Source organism: Natator depressus, chromosome 2 (assembly GCF_965152275.1).
Source record: "Natator depressus isolate rNatDep1 chromosome 2, rNatDep2.hap1, whole genome shotgun sequence".
Taxonomy (NCBI): Eukaryota; Metazoa; Chordata; order Testudines; family Cheloniidae; genus Natator; species Natator depressus.
In genome coordinates this window covers 187,052,031-187,066,012 of record NC_134235.1, presented here as the reverse complement: position 1 = coordinate 187,066,012, position 13,982 = coordinate 187,052,031, and the positions used below count along the sequence as shown (strand labels likewise).

Below are 13,982 nucleotides of genomic sequence, written 5' to 3'. Positions count from 1 at the left end.
CAGAGTGGCATGACGTGCTTCCGCCTAGGAGCAGCAGCGATATGTCACTGCTTGTGGGGAGCTGCCCAAGGTGAGTGCCCCCTGGATCTGGCACCCTGAAACCTCTCCCATGACTCGGCCCTGAGCCTCCTCCCGCACCCAAACTTCCTCCTTCCATTGGTAAGTATAACTGTTTGTTAGTTAACTGGAAGTTTTGGCTAACTGGCATCCCCTCTTCCCACAACATGCCGGATAACAAAACTTTTACTGTACTTGTCTTCATAAAACAAATTTTTCCTCCCCCTGCCCTGCACAGAATGACTCTCCTTTGGAAATAGGATACATCTGACCTGTGGAATTCAGAGGTGGGCCAGCTTTTCTTGGTGCTCCACGACTAAGCCTTGCACTTCAGGCCACCAGAGTTTCTGCCTCCCGTGGTGGAACAAATTGGCAATTCAGTTTCTCTCAATCACTTTTGTATTATACGTAACTTCAACGTTTTCAACTTCTAGCTGCACTGTCCCTCTCCTCAACTGAGCACTCATTAGAGCATTAAGGCTCTAACCCTCTGGTTCCTCCAGTGTGATAGCACTCTAGCAAACTCCTGCTGTACCTGTCTGCAGCAGCAGAGAAGCTCTGTAAACATCAAGCCAAGTCCAAGAGCAGGTTTTCAAGAACCCGGGGGAAAGCTATGTCCTGCTGTTGCAAGTCAGTGATCCCTCTTGTGCCAAGACATGAGTTTTGAGTTGGGCACTATGCTGGGGCCTTGCCTGAAGCTGACTGTGGGAAGGTTTGACCAAGAGCGCCTCTCAGCCTGCATACTTGAGTAATTCTTGGAAACTGTAGAGGCTCTGGGTTCTCAAAAGACAAAAGCATTCCCTTAAGAAGCTGGCAGAGCTTGTGAATGTCTTACAGCCTGACGCACCTCTGCAATTGTCTATAGATTGAACAACTGGTTGGCATCCGTTAACAGTTTCCAGGATACTGCATTTCATCTAGTTTATCCTTCCAATAGATTTTAACATATCCACACCCTGAATGACGAGTCTCCTGGACAGAAGGAAGAGTGGTGGTGGAGGAAGAGGGAAATCTGAGGAAATGGGGGCATGTGCATGGACTTATCTGTACTTAACATATTTCTGTATAACTTACATTGCTCAGGAGTTTGAATAATCCATATCCCTGAGCAGCTTAAGTTGTACCGATTTTAAGTGCTCATGTAGACAGTGGCTTCTCCCACCAATATAACTGCTGCCTCTGTGAGGCAGAGTTGTTATACTGATGGGAGAGCTCTCTCCATTGGCTTAGAGCATCTTCACCACCACTAGTGTAGACCATCCCTTAGTATGGGGGGAGAAATGAGGCACACAGACCCTTGGTGGGGAAGAGATTGGGCATCCTGGTATAGGTGAAGTGGGCACACAGCTCCATCCATGGGGCAAGAGAAGGGCATCAAGCAGGGGAAGATGTTAGTCTTTGCCCTAGGACTGCGGGCTCTCACAGTTCCCTTGTCATGGGGACCCTATATGGGAAAGGGAGAGGAGAGGTGTACACAGAGCTCCTGACATGGGTCAAGTGGGGTTACGCAGATCCCCTGGCAGTGGGAGTTTGGGGAACCTTGATGGGGGAAGAAGACAATGGAGGACCCACAGCCATGGAGGAAGGAGAGAATGTTGGTGTATGCAGGGCTGCTGGTGTGGGAGAATGGGGGGATTGTCCTATGGGAGGAGGGAAGGAATGGGGGTTGCAGAGAACCCTGGATGGGGGAGATTGGGAGAGTTGCAGGGAGCCCATAAAAAAGAGGGGAATGGATGGGTGTCACACAAGGGGGGCAGGATGTGAAAAGCCCCTGGTGTACGCATTGTGCTGGGCCTACATAAGATACAAAGTGTCAGGACCCTCACCCCCAGCTTATACTGTTAATGAGCAAGTGATATAAAAATCAGGGTTTGAACCCTTTTTCCTTGGCCTTCCACACTGAAAGAGTGTTTACTGGGGCTTCTCTCCTCGCTGAGACTCTCTGTGCGCTATATCGAGCTCATTACTCTTTTCCCTACTCACACAAACATGTTGCCGTTTGGGGGTGTGCAGAGAAGTATTTTACTACTGGGAAGCCTTGTCTCAGGTAGCTGTGGAGTGAGAATTGTGGGTGTCAACCTATGTACCCTGTTAAGGAGCACTTAATGCAGCCTGTGCTCGGAACAGAGGCACATAAGGATGCAGCTATGCCATAATGGGATTTCCTGGGGTGAGTGAGAAATCAGTTCCTTTCCCATGTTAAAATGGCTCTGACTTAGTAAAGCCCTGAGTCTTACTAGGTCTCTCCTAAAATACTCAGTGTTAATGCTTTCAGCTCCCCCTCCCACTCTCCCCAAAAGAGAGAATGCAGTAACTTCAGTAAAGGAAAGGAGCTGTTCAAGCATTTTTAGAATCAGGATTTTTTCCTGCACATACAGGCTTTGAGGACATAAGACCCAAGTGGGTACTTCTGGTTAAAACCAAATGTTAAACTAAAATGTTACATTAAAAATAACTAAGTTGGGAGATTCCTAAATCTGCAGGTGGGTGCAGCTGGTGCTCTACTATTGAGATGCAGCCATATCTTCAGAAGGGGACTTTGTTCCAAAAGATCCCATACAAATGAGGACACTACATAGAAACCTCAAAGCCTTGACTGGAGCCATTCAAGCCAAGTATTTCCTATCCTTACAGGAACGAGCTACTTGATGGAAAGCAAGTGGCTCGTCATCTAGCGGTATGATCCTTGTTTTGAGCATGAAAATGAAGGGAGGCAGCAATCCTCATTATCAAATGTAGCATAGGAATCCTGTACCAACACCAAGATTATTCTAGAAGGGACTGTTCCCTTAGCAAGGGAAAAAATCTGGAACAAACTCCCAAGGAAGGCCTAGATTATATTTTCTTCCCAAATCACAGGAGCCAACAAAATCCTCACATGACAAACAAAAATGAGCATCTATATAAGAGCTTGCTATTCCTCCTGAGACTTTTCCTTTTGACCTACCCTCTGAATGCAGAGTCTGAAACAGTGCTTGGTAGTAGTCCTAGCCAGGCTCACCTTGCACATTATGCAGCTATACCCATAGATGGACAATATGCCAATGTGTAGTGTTCAGAGAAACAGACCCACTCACAATTATCCAGGTGTTGAAAATGATTAACCCATCAGTTGAAAAAAGAACTTTTTGAACCCAAGAGAATGTTCAACTCGCTGTCACAAAAGGCATGGCTGTGGCCATCACTTTACCACCACAGTAAAGATTTAAAATCCACAGCAGCTCCTGGTGATTTTAAAAAAGCCAACAGGAAGGTAAGCCTTGGATTGGGAGTATGACTCAAGGTATGGAACCTTGGGGGAAGCTGGGAAGGCTGGGGGGTAGATGACAAGTGACTTGGGAAGCTGCTTGGGGCAGGGGAAGGTCTGCTGGTACCAACTGGGCCAAGAAAAGCTTGTGCTGCTTTAGAGATCTCTACAGGCACCCTGACTTGGGGTAGTAGAGAAGCCCTAGGAGCAAGGAAAATGCCAATCCAGTTGACAACTTCTTATTGCTTTTGGCAACTGTATCCTTTTAATTAATCACTTGTACACTTGATAGCTCATCATAAATCCAACATCACCCTAATGTTCTTTGCATAAAGTAAAAGTAGCTTTGTAATCCTGCCAGTGAAAGTCATGGATTCCATGAGCATCTAGCTTTTTTTTTTTTTTTTTTTTTTGGTGAAACTTTTTCTGCCTCCATCTTGTTGGTGGAAGACTTGCTCTGCGTTCCTGCAAAGAAGGTGGTGTTAATAAAGGTATTACTGCCATTCCTATGAGGACAACTGCAAATCAAACCTCCCCCTGTAGAGGAGAGAGGTTTTTAAATTAATCCACTAGAGAGGTACAGTGGCCTCTGTAACCTGCTGCCTAGAGGGATCACCATTGAGACAAGGTTGCTGTTAGTAGAAGGATGCCGCTGAACAAGTGTCATCATTTGGTGGGTGGGGAAGAGACGTTAATCCCTTCGTAAATGCTTATTGGGACTTAGAAATGCTTTAAGAGGGATGTCCAAAGGGAGCAGCAGATGCAGAATTGACTTTGCTGCTATGAACGGTGTGTTGAGGATTGCTCCTGGCAACACTGTTGCTGGCACAGAGAACAGGTATGAAGGGAAATGAAGATGTCACTGTGGGATCTCTTCTTTGAGTGGAAGGGAGAGGTGAAGATGTTTCCATAAGTTCAAATATCTGCTGTAGGCAACTGTCAACCATAACTGTATAGAAAAGCTACTTCCTGTACATAAAAGGTTCTAGCTGTTGTGTGCCTTTATAAGTGTACATAACACATACATTTGCAAATACCTAATTTGCGATCTTGGATTTCTTGGTATTTAGAAATGGCTAAGCTGGCATTAGCAATTTTGAGTGGTTGTCCAACTAAGACCTGAATTCTTAATTTGAGAGGAGGAAACTGCTTTTTTGGTGGAGAGAGGATGGAAAGGGGAGGTGGGAGGGTGGCAGGAAATGCACTCAGTCCTTAATAGATCATTTACCTTCTCTGCAATTCCGTTAAATATCTTAGCCAGCAGAAAAGAAGCATCTTCAGTACAGTACAATGCTGTCCCATACTACTGGTATTTCACAATGCTAAACATCTTACTGCTCTCCACAGTTTATGAATTATGATGACATGAGACTCTTATCACACCTGACTGATTATAATACTGGCTCGTGTAAGCTTTTTCCATGTTATAACTTTTCATTTTGGTTTGTTTTACAAAAACTTTTAAAATTTTCTCTGTACCCTGCTTTAAAGAGCAGGCAACTTATTGGTATACTCTTCTTGAATTAGCCAGCAGGGGACATAGAGCATGGAGTGAAATCCATCAGGGAGTTGTCAGCATGACTTCTGTTTTTTGCTCAGCCATTAAGGATAGTGAGCTAGAGGATTATACATACATGTAATCATTAGGATTTACTTGTTGGAACATTTGCTACTTGTAATTTTCATGCCATTAAAAAACATCTCCTGACAGTCACACAAACTTAGTCTTTTATATTGTGCTGTCACTGTATTAAGCTCTGAATTTCTGAATGTGCTTTCTCAAAGTTAATATAAATTTGTTTGAGTTGCATTTTCATAGTACAATATTGTATCATTACTGGATGCCTCATTTAAATAAGTGTAACAAAGTGAGGGTTCCACTGATTGTTGAAATGGACACATTAGTATACCTTGAAGTTAGCCAGATTTGATCACACTGGTGTGTAATTATTGAAACAGTGCTAACAGTGGCAATTTTTGTATCTTAGGTTGCAGGTTTTCAACAAATACCTAATGGTGACAGTGAGACAATGATTCCCGTACTGACTTCAAAAAAAGCAAGTGAATTGCCCGTAAGTGAAGTTGCAACCATTCTTCAAGTAAGTAGCAAGTAAATGGTTAAAACAAGACTGTAGCAGTATTGTAGCAACTATTTAAGAGGCTATTCAAGGACCGATTCTATGTACTCTCTTATGCAAATAGATACAAACATTGGCCTTCAGCTCGATTTCAACTATTAGCTATTTTGAATGCAAGCCTGATTTTTTTTTTTAAATTGGCAGTTGAAACTCTGTTTTGAGAAACCTTTCACTAACATTTCAAGCACCATTTCAAAATAAAGTAGAAATTAAGAGCAAGTGTCTCATCGCTTAAATATTTTTAAAAATTCATAATGAAAGTACTCTGCCGTCTCTAAAAATCAAGTCCCATGAAAGAAAAAGTAGGTACCTTTATCACTGCCTTTGAGAATATTTTAAAAAATAAACAGAATTGCTCTGTTCTTCTTACAGACTTCTTGGACTAGGCTTTCTATCTTAATAAGTAAGATGTTGAAGGCTTTTTAAAAAATATTTTTCCTTGATATGGCTTTTCTTAAATACTTCATTAAAATTATTTCCTAGACATTATTCTTGAAGCAGGTATCTGTCAAGTTTGGAAGTGACTTAAGTCTGCAGTTGTGTGTGAATAAGATTATAAATATTTTTTTAGTTTTAAAAAGGCAAATATTTTGCTTTGGAATTGCCAGTTGCTTGTGAGACATCACTTTTTTTTTTGTTTTCTCCTACCAAGAGATGTCGTCGTCCTCCTCCTTGGAAGCACTGGCAAAATGGCTGTTTGTACACATGCTATAAAATATATTTCAAGAGCAACTTGACTACATTAGACAGTTTTTAGTTTGACATCTAATAGCAGTTGTGTTAACTTAATCAATTTTTTTTAAACAATTTAAAAATCTGGTACGTACTGGGGACCTGTTCAGCTTTAAAGTGTTCTGAGTTGTGCAAGCTCTGTAAGGCCATGAATGTTGGCTCTGTATCAACAGGAAAGGTTGGCTTTTTTGTGAAACACCATATTTTCTGCACCAGTTTCCTGCACCACTTTTTTTCCCTTCACCTATCCCCCATATATCCTTAAAACACTTTAGCAGCCCTCAGGATGGATGGAACACTATCACAGTGTCCTGAATCATCTTCCAGCTGCCACTTGTTCAGAGCTGGATGATCTGGCAGTCACTGCGGTTCTGGATCCAGACATTTGTACCGATGCTTCAACATTGGATGAAGTAAAGTGTGTCATCTCTAAACTGAAAAACGGATGTGCAGCCGGTGCTGATAGCACTTCCTCAGAGCTGCTAAAATGTACTGTTGATCCTGTAGCATAATTACTTCTGGTCATCTTTCATCTAGTGTGGAGAACTGGAACCCTGCCAACTGCCTGGAAGGATGGTATTGTGATCTCACCCTATAAGGGCAGGGGACCATGCAGTGAATGTAAGAACTACAGGCTGATCACCTTGCTCTCCATTCCAGGGAAGGTGTTGGTGCATGTTTTGCTGGCACACCTGGAGCATTTGCTACATCAGCAGCATTGTCCCCAGCAGTCAGGCTTTAGGAGGAATAGTTCCACATTCAATGCCATTTTGGCCCTTTGCTTGTTGTCAGAGATACACCGTGAGTTCAGGAAGCCCGTGCATGTAGCATATGTTGATCTCAAGGCTGCCTTTGATTCAGTAGACAGTGTCGCGTTATGGAAGGCCTTAAAGGCATAGGTGTCCTTACCACTCTGCTGGACTTGATTAGAGAGCTGTATAATGAAATCACTGCCCATACTCATCTGGGGAACCAGATGTCAGCACCTTTTAAATCAGTATCTGGTGTTAGGCAAGGTTGCGTTTTGGCCGCTGCACTCTTTTGTCGGGCAATGGATTTCATAATGCAGTATTCCGTCAGGTCCAGAGGTGTTGAGATTTGGTGATCTCTCGCTCACAGACCTTGACTATGCTGATGACATTCTTATAGTACAGCGTCCCGACAGGTTTTGTGAGGCATATGGAGGAGGAGTCTAAGATTGGTCTCAATGTTTCATGGTCAGAGACAAAGCTACAAAATTTAGGACCAGGTCCACCCATGACTCCAATCTCTTTGAACAACAAAACCATCGAATAGGGTGACCAGATGTCCCGATTTTATGGGGACGTCCTGATTTTTGTGGTGGGTTCCCCTCCTTCTTATATAGGCTCCTATTACCTCCCCCCTCGCCCCCCCAATCCCCTGTTGTGATTTTTCACACTTGCTGTCTGGTTACCCTACCATCGAATCAGTTCTATACTTACCAGCTGCTCTAATTCTCAAACAGCAGTTCTCCATAGGATTGGAATCGTAGCATCTCCCATGAGCCGTTTACAACGGATATGGAATCAGCATCATAGTGTGACAACTAAGTTCAGGATTTATTCGAGCTGTATCCTTCCCATACTGTTGTACAGCTGCGAAACATGGCACTACGCTGCTCAGACTGGTTAAAACTGGAGGCTTTCCATACAATGTCAACATTGTATATTGGGCATAAACTGGAATGACTTCATCTGTAGTGCAGATGTTTATGGTCACTCGGGCCTACAGACTATAGGGGCCATTGTCTGCAGGCAGCGCCTTATGCTTTTTGGACATGTTGCAAGGATGCCATGAGACATTCCAGCAAACGCTGTTCTCTGGGTGGCTTGTAACATCCAGGATAAAATTCCACCAACCAAGGGGTGGAGAGGATACAGAGGCAGACCCCCTATTACATGGGTTCATCAAGTCTGTTCTGATGTTGGATTCTTAGGCCGTCAAGCCTTTGCAGTTGCACAGGAACAGACCGAATGGCGAACGATTGCTACAGCTGACTGTTTGGCTAAGCGTTGAAGAAGAGGATGAGGTGGAGGAAGGAGGACTGGGAAAACAGCATGAGGCTGAAGCAGCCTCATAATTCCTTATTCATGGTGCTAACTCTGACCAGGTTTTTGTGTCCATAAATCTTGGGTCAACTTTCAGGGCACATGGTCTTTTGCTGCTGCTTTGATCCCAAAGGTGCACATGCTCTCTTGGTTAGTATGAAATGGATGGAGTTTTTGGCCAGTAAGGGACCAGTACTTTCAGAATATGATCTCTCTAAAAGTGTTGACAAACTGAGTCACTAAGCCCCTGACCTAATCCTCAAGAGCCTGAATGCTGAATACATTTTGACAATCTGGGTGGGGTGAGTGGGTTCTGCAGAGAATGTGTTATGGATGTGGAGCAGCATCCTGTACTATAGTGTTTATCACTATATATATATCACTACAAAAGTTTTTTTTCCCTCCTGCTGATAATAGCCCTTAATTGATTAGTCTCGTTATAGTAGGTATGGCAACCATTTTTTTCAGTGTGTGTGTATCTTCTACTGTATTTTCCACTGCATGCATCCGATGAAGTGGGTTTTAGCCCACAAAAGCTTATGCCCAAACAAATTTGTTAGTCTCTAAGGTGCCACAAGTACTCCTTGTTCTTTAGTGTTTGTGGGCTCTTTTGTATATACCAGAATGGTATAATCTGAAAAGCGTAACTTTTTGCTGCTGCTTGTAACCCCCCAATTTTTTTATCTCCTTATCAGTATGTGCTATGTGTGGAGTCAGTAATTGCACATTCTCTCCGTGTTCCAATAGGCTGATCTTCAGAATGGCTTAAAAAACTCTGAAGTTTGTCATAGGCGGACGTTCCATGGATGGAATGAGTTTGATATCAGTGAGGATGAGCCCCTATGGAAAAAATACATTTCTCAGGTGAGTATGTGGCATTCTCAAGGCACTCAGGACTGAGTGTCACCTTGTTACCCCTCTGACATCAGCAGGTGGGAGTCTTGCCTGTGCTTGGTGGCACCCAGCCAGCCTTTCAGTCACCTGAAGCACGTGCTTCTGGGCTATGCCAGCCCTGTCTTTGCCTTGCAGGCTAACAGTAGGTACACCCCAATTCCTGAGTCCCTTTGAATTGCTCCCCTGTAATATACAGCCCCTGACACTGGCTGCTTGCAGAAATCCCAGATCCTCTATACCCAAAGGTACAGTTTACCACTTTTGCCTTAAATCATCACTCCTGTAAACTACACAGCACTTGTGAGCACTCATAGTAAAACAAGAACAGGTTTATTTGAGAGAATAAAGATTTGACTAGAAATAAGTGTGTGCTGGAAACAAATAGGTACAATAAAAATCACAAAACGTAAACCTGGTTCTGTGCTTATTTATATAATTACCTTTCCTATCTCAAAGTAGTGCTGCCCCCAATTAAAAAAAATTCAGAGTTGTCTGGTTTCCTAAGAACCAGGATCCAAACATTAATGAAAACACCCCTGCTGTAGAAAGGGTTTCTCAGTGAATGCATTGAGTGTTTCTCCTTCCTTCCTCTGTGCTATACTGAAAACAGTCTTTTGATTCTATTCACAAACAGGGTAACCCTTGTCTTGTTTTATAGTTCCTTTTGTTTATCTTAAAAAATGGTTTTGATTGTTTGCAGTCGTCTCTGATTGAAAGTTTTAGTGTTGTGCAAGTCTAAACAATTGAGTCTTGCATTGCACCACTGGCTAAACAGGGCAGGGTGACACCCCAAGTGAGCTGTAACCAAGACACATTATCCCCAGTGACTAATTTAATTCAAAGTCCACAAAGAATGTTTTCAATATAAATACATTATTCCTTAAAATATCACCCATGTATACATCTCACAATAATTATGAATCCTGACCAGTAATGAGCTTTCTGTAGATACCTTTATGGATGAATATCCTGTATCGTGTATTGAGTTTGTCAGATCTAAATGCAAGTTGTTTGTAAAGAACACCTTTGCTTAGAAGCCCTTGTCAGTTGTTTCCTCCACTTGGTTTTAATTGTTAGTACTTTGTAAAGATTGCTCTCCAGTCTTCAGTTCTCCACTTTCATGGCCTTAGTACAGTGATCAGTTAGGAATCTGTAGTGTAAAACAGGTTTATATATTGTAAGGCCTTTTATTATTTAGCAGTACTCAAAGGTCTTAATTAGACATAATTTGTTTCTGAATCTCACATTCATGAATGAGTAATCTAACCAAACTGGAGCTGGAACAATTAAGAGTTCTCTGGAGGCTAAAATGTGAACATAAATCACCCCCTCTAGGTGATCATATATAATTCCATATGTGTCTTTGACTGTTGGGTCAATGTTCGTGCCCTGTGTAAAGTACAGACCCCATGTAGATAAGACCATTTAAAAAAAAAAAAAAAAGAGCAAGCCTGGGGAATAATGCACTGGTGTGAGGACTTCACCACAGTGTAAAGCAGTGCTGCCAGATGAAGAGCAGCATTTTTCATGTCAGCCTTGGCTTGTAGGTGTGTGAGCCTAAACATTTCGTATGAGTGGTGCAGGAAGGTTACTTCTTTCCTTCCTTTCTTCTCCATAGGTCTACTGCAGCAGAGTTCTCATCCTCTTCTCCCTGGCCCAAATCACACGAATCCCACACTACACACTTTTCTGGAACAGCATAATGTTGTTTACAAGACTGGCCAGTTTGTTTCCTGAAACTTGTCAGAACAGCAGACTGTTATATATTTCACTGAGAAATGAGAGATGGTTTAGGTTAGAGAGAATACTGTGCTTGAAGTTACACTAGAAGCATATTCAATCCTCTGGTTTTGGTGAGAGTGGGAAAGGCTTGACCCACTCTTCTCCCTCACCCCCATTCCCCATGTACAGCTTTGGGGGTTCCAGTAGTGCTTGTAGCTTCCACCGCATGGAAATCTAGTGAGTTTTGAGGATGTTGACCTCCACAATGAAACACCAGATTTTTTTTAACTACTGTCAACGCTTTCCAGAGAAACTTCCCACTACACAATGGGCAAATTCTCTCCTACCCTCATTTTAAGTCTTGACTTCATTGAACTAGAAAAGGGGTTGACCATATCCAATAACTAGTGGCACCACAGTATTATCGAAAAATTAATAGTAGTAGAGTGTCCTAAGCTATCGAAAATAAACTTTAAATTTCAATTAACATATCTATCTGCTATGGACATACTTCTCTAACAAATTGCTGATGGCCACGTGGCCTTTCGTAGTCATGTGCCCTTAATTTAGGTAGTGTAATCTCTGTTTGGACGGGTGGCATTTGAGTCTTGTCTAAAAAGAAGAGTAAAACAAGAAAGGCTCCTATAGATCTGAAGCAAGCATGATGTGTATCTAACAAGAAATCTGTATGTACTATAAAATAAGAAAATGTGAATTGAAAACTAAATGCATATTTCTGCCTTGACACCGCAAAGTATTGGGAACCGAGTTTCTTTCCTAATTGTAAAGCATTTTAATCCAGTTCAAACATTTTTAACAGTCTTTCAATATAAATCAGTCTAGTTTTAAAAGGTAATAAAAACAAATACAAAAAAATTACTCTCATCCTGGGAAGACTGAAATCAAGAGATTTCTATATCCAAATCCACTGTTGTCTGTCTTACTGTTAAGGATTTCTGTATTCCCCCAAGAGAGCCATTCAGGTCCCTTGAGAGAGTAAAATTGTTCACACTTGTTTTAGCAAAATCTGTTACCATTTGAAGACCTGTTTCTAAATCACTCATCTAAACAAACTTGGTTCAGTTAGTTCAACTTGACCCAAAGGCAACATATCAAACTTGCTGTGAGAGGGAGAGTTTTAGTCACTCTTCCAGAGTGTTGCTGAATTACTTTTCCTTTTTTTTTACTTTCAGTTTAAAAACCCCCTTATTATGCTGCTCCTGGCTTCTGCAGTCATCAGTATTGTAATGCATCAGTTTGATGATGCCGTCAGTATCACTGTGGTAAGAAACTGAAATTTGCCTTGTCTTTGGGTTTTACTTTTAAAAAATGGGTATTAGGTTCCAGTAAAACGGCAATTAGCTTGGAAAACACTGGAATATTAAAGTTAATGTGCACTGTATCACTCCTTTCTAACATATAAGACAAGTTACATGCTGCTGTTCAGTAACAGCCTATTTTTAATTGCAAATGGAAAATCTTTTCCACAATGTACAGTTAATAAAACTAGATCTTACATTTGTTAAAATGTTTGACCAATATATTGACTAGCTCTCAAAGTATATGGACAAAACATTTACTAAATTAAAACAAATGCCAGATGAACTAAAATTACTGAAGGTGTCTGTCATGTTTTATTGCTACCTTGGCAGTTGCAAACAATCTGTCCAGTATTTCTCTTTGATAGGGATATATGTTCCAAATCTTACTGACCTTCAGTCCTAAATTGTGGCTGCATTACACAGTTGAACCATACTTCCTATCAATGACCTATTAAGAGACTCCTTGTTTGTATGTTAATTAAGTTCTTTGAAAGATGCAAACTAGAGTCATCAGCATCATAAAAGTACATTTCAATTATCTTCTTCTTTTCATCTAGCCAGAAAGAGCAGAAGATGATGCTACCAGAAAAAAAACTTTATAGAAGTCTGTAGATAAGAGTGAAATAAGCAATACACTAGCAGGTCAATAAAATATTGCTAATTAAATCTGTCTGCAGTAAACAGGAAATTGTCACTTTTAGTGACTTCAAAAAAGTAGTGTCCTAAGTATATTGTAAATTGTGATATGAAGTGGGTGAAGCGGTAAATTTTTTCTTTTCTTGGATCAATGTCTGTTGGTGAGGAGACAAGCTTGAGTTCTCTCAGGGGTCGTCTTCAGGTCAGGGAAAGGAACTGAGTGTTACAGGAAAGATAGTGGCCGATTAACACCTCTGCAGTCAGAAGACAAAAAGAGAGGGTTAGTGGTTACAGATTGGATTTGTGGCTTATTACAATAGTCTGTTTTGTCCATGATTTTTTTTCTAGCAGAATATTAAGCTCCAAGGCCCGTCTTTTGAAAATGTTGTGCAGGTTTCTTTTCAGGATCAGGACTGAAAGGTCAGATATACAGTGTTTGCTTTGTGTAAAGTGTTCACGCTCAGTGTTATCTTTTTTTTCCCTGTGTTGGCTCTTTCAAGAGTATGAGGGTGAAACTAGACAATCACTACAGTTGTTAGGGCATTTAGTGCACTGGATGAGGTGCACCACACGTTGAGAGATGTGTAGGATCCACGGTTCTTTTTGGGGGTGTTGACCATTGTAGTAGTGGAGATATGTCTGCAGGTTTTACATCTGTTCTGGTAAGGTTTGGTGCCACTTTGTGGTGTTGTGTCCTGGTCTGTGGGGAGTTGTTTGAAGGCCAGATGTGGGGGTTCAGGAAAGATTTCTTTCAGGATGGAGTTCCCATTGAACATGGGTTCCAATGTGGGTTGGTAGGTGTGCAGTCAGAGGAGGTTTTGTTTGTTTTGAAGCAGGTTCTCTTGGTGTATTTAGGTGGCTTGTTTCATAATGTGGGCTACTTCTCTGGTGGTATCTGTTTGGCAAAGGTGAGTCAAGGTGTATACGCTGGACTTTCTCCTTGGTGCACATTCTGTGATATTGGAGTGCCTGGCTATAGATAACTGATTTCTTTGAGTTTCAGGTGCCTACTGGAACTACAAAGATAGGTGTGGTGATCTGCGGATTTCTTGTTTGTGGTTGTCTGTAGGGTTCCATTGTTGAAGCAGACTGTGGTGTCCAGGAAGTTGATGCTAGTGTAGGAGTGATCCAGAGAGTTTAATAGAGAGGTAGCGGTGGTTGAAGT

General features: G+C 41.8%; 1 protein-coding gene across 2 annotated transcripts in view; it reads left to right on the top strand.

Annotated features, from left to right (window-relative positions):
- Window positions 1–13,982, top strand: part of ATP2C1 (ATPase secretory pathway Ca2+ transporting 1) — a 78,957-nt gene that overhangs the window by 12,665 nt on the left and 52,310 nt on the right. For both annotated transcript variants that reach the window (XM_074945579.1, XM_074945580.1), the window contains 3 exons: window positions 5,293–5,403; window positions 8,991–9,107; window positions 12,053–12,142. In XM_074945579.1, the coding sequence (XP_074801680.1) occupies window positions 5,293–5,403; window positions 8,991–9,107; window positions 12,053–12,142 (318 nt within the window). The remainder of the gene's footprint in view (window positions 1–5,292; window positions 5,404–8,990; window positions 9,108–12,052; window positions 12,143–13,982) is intronic.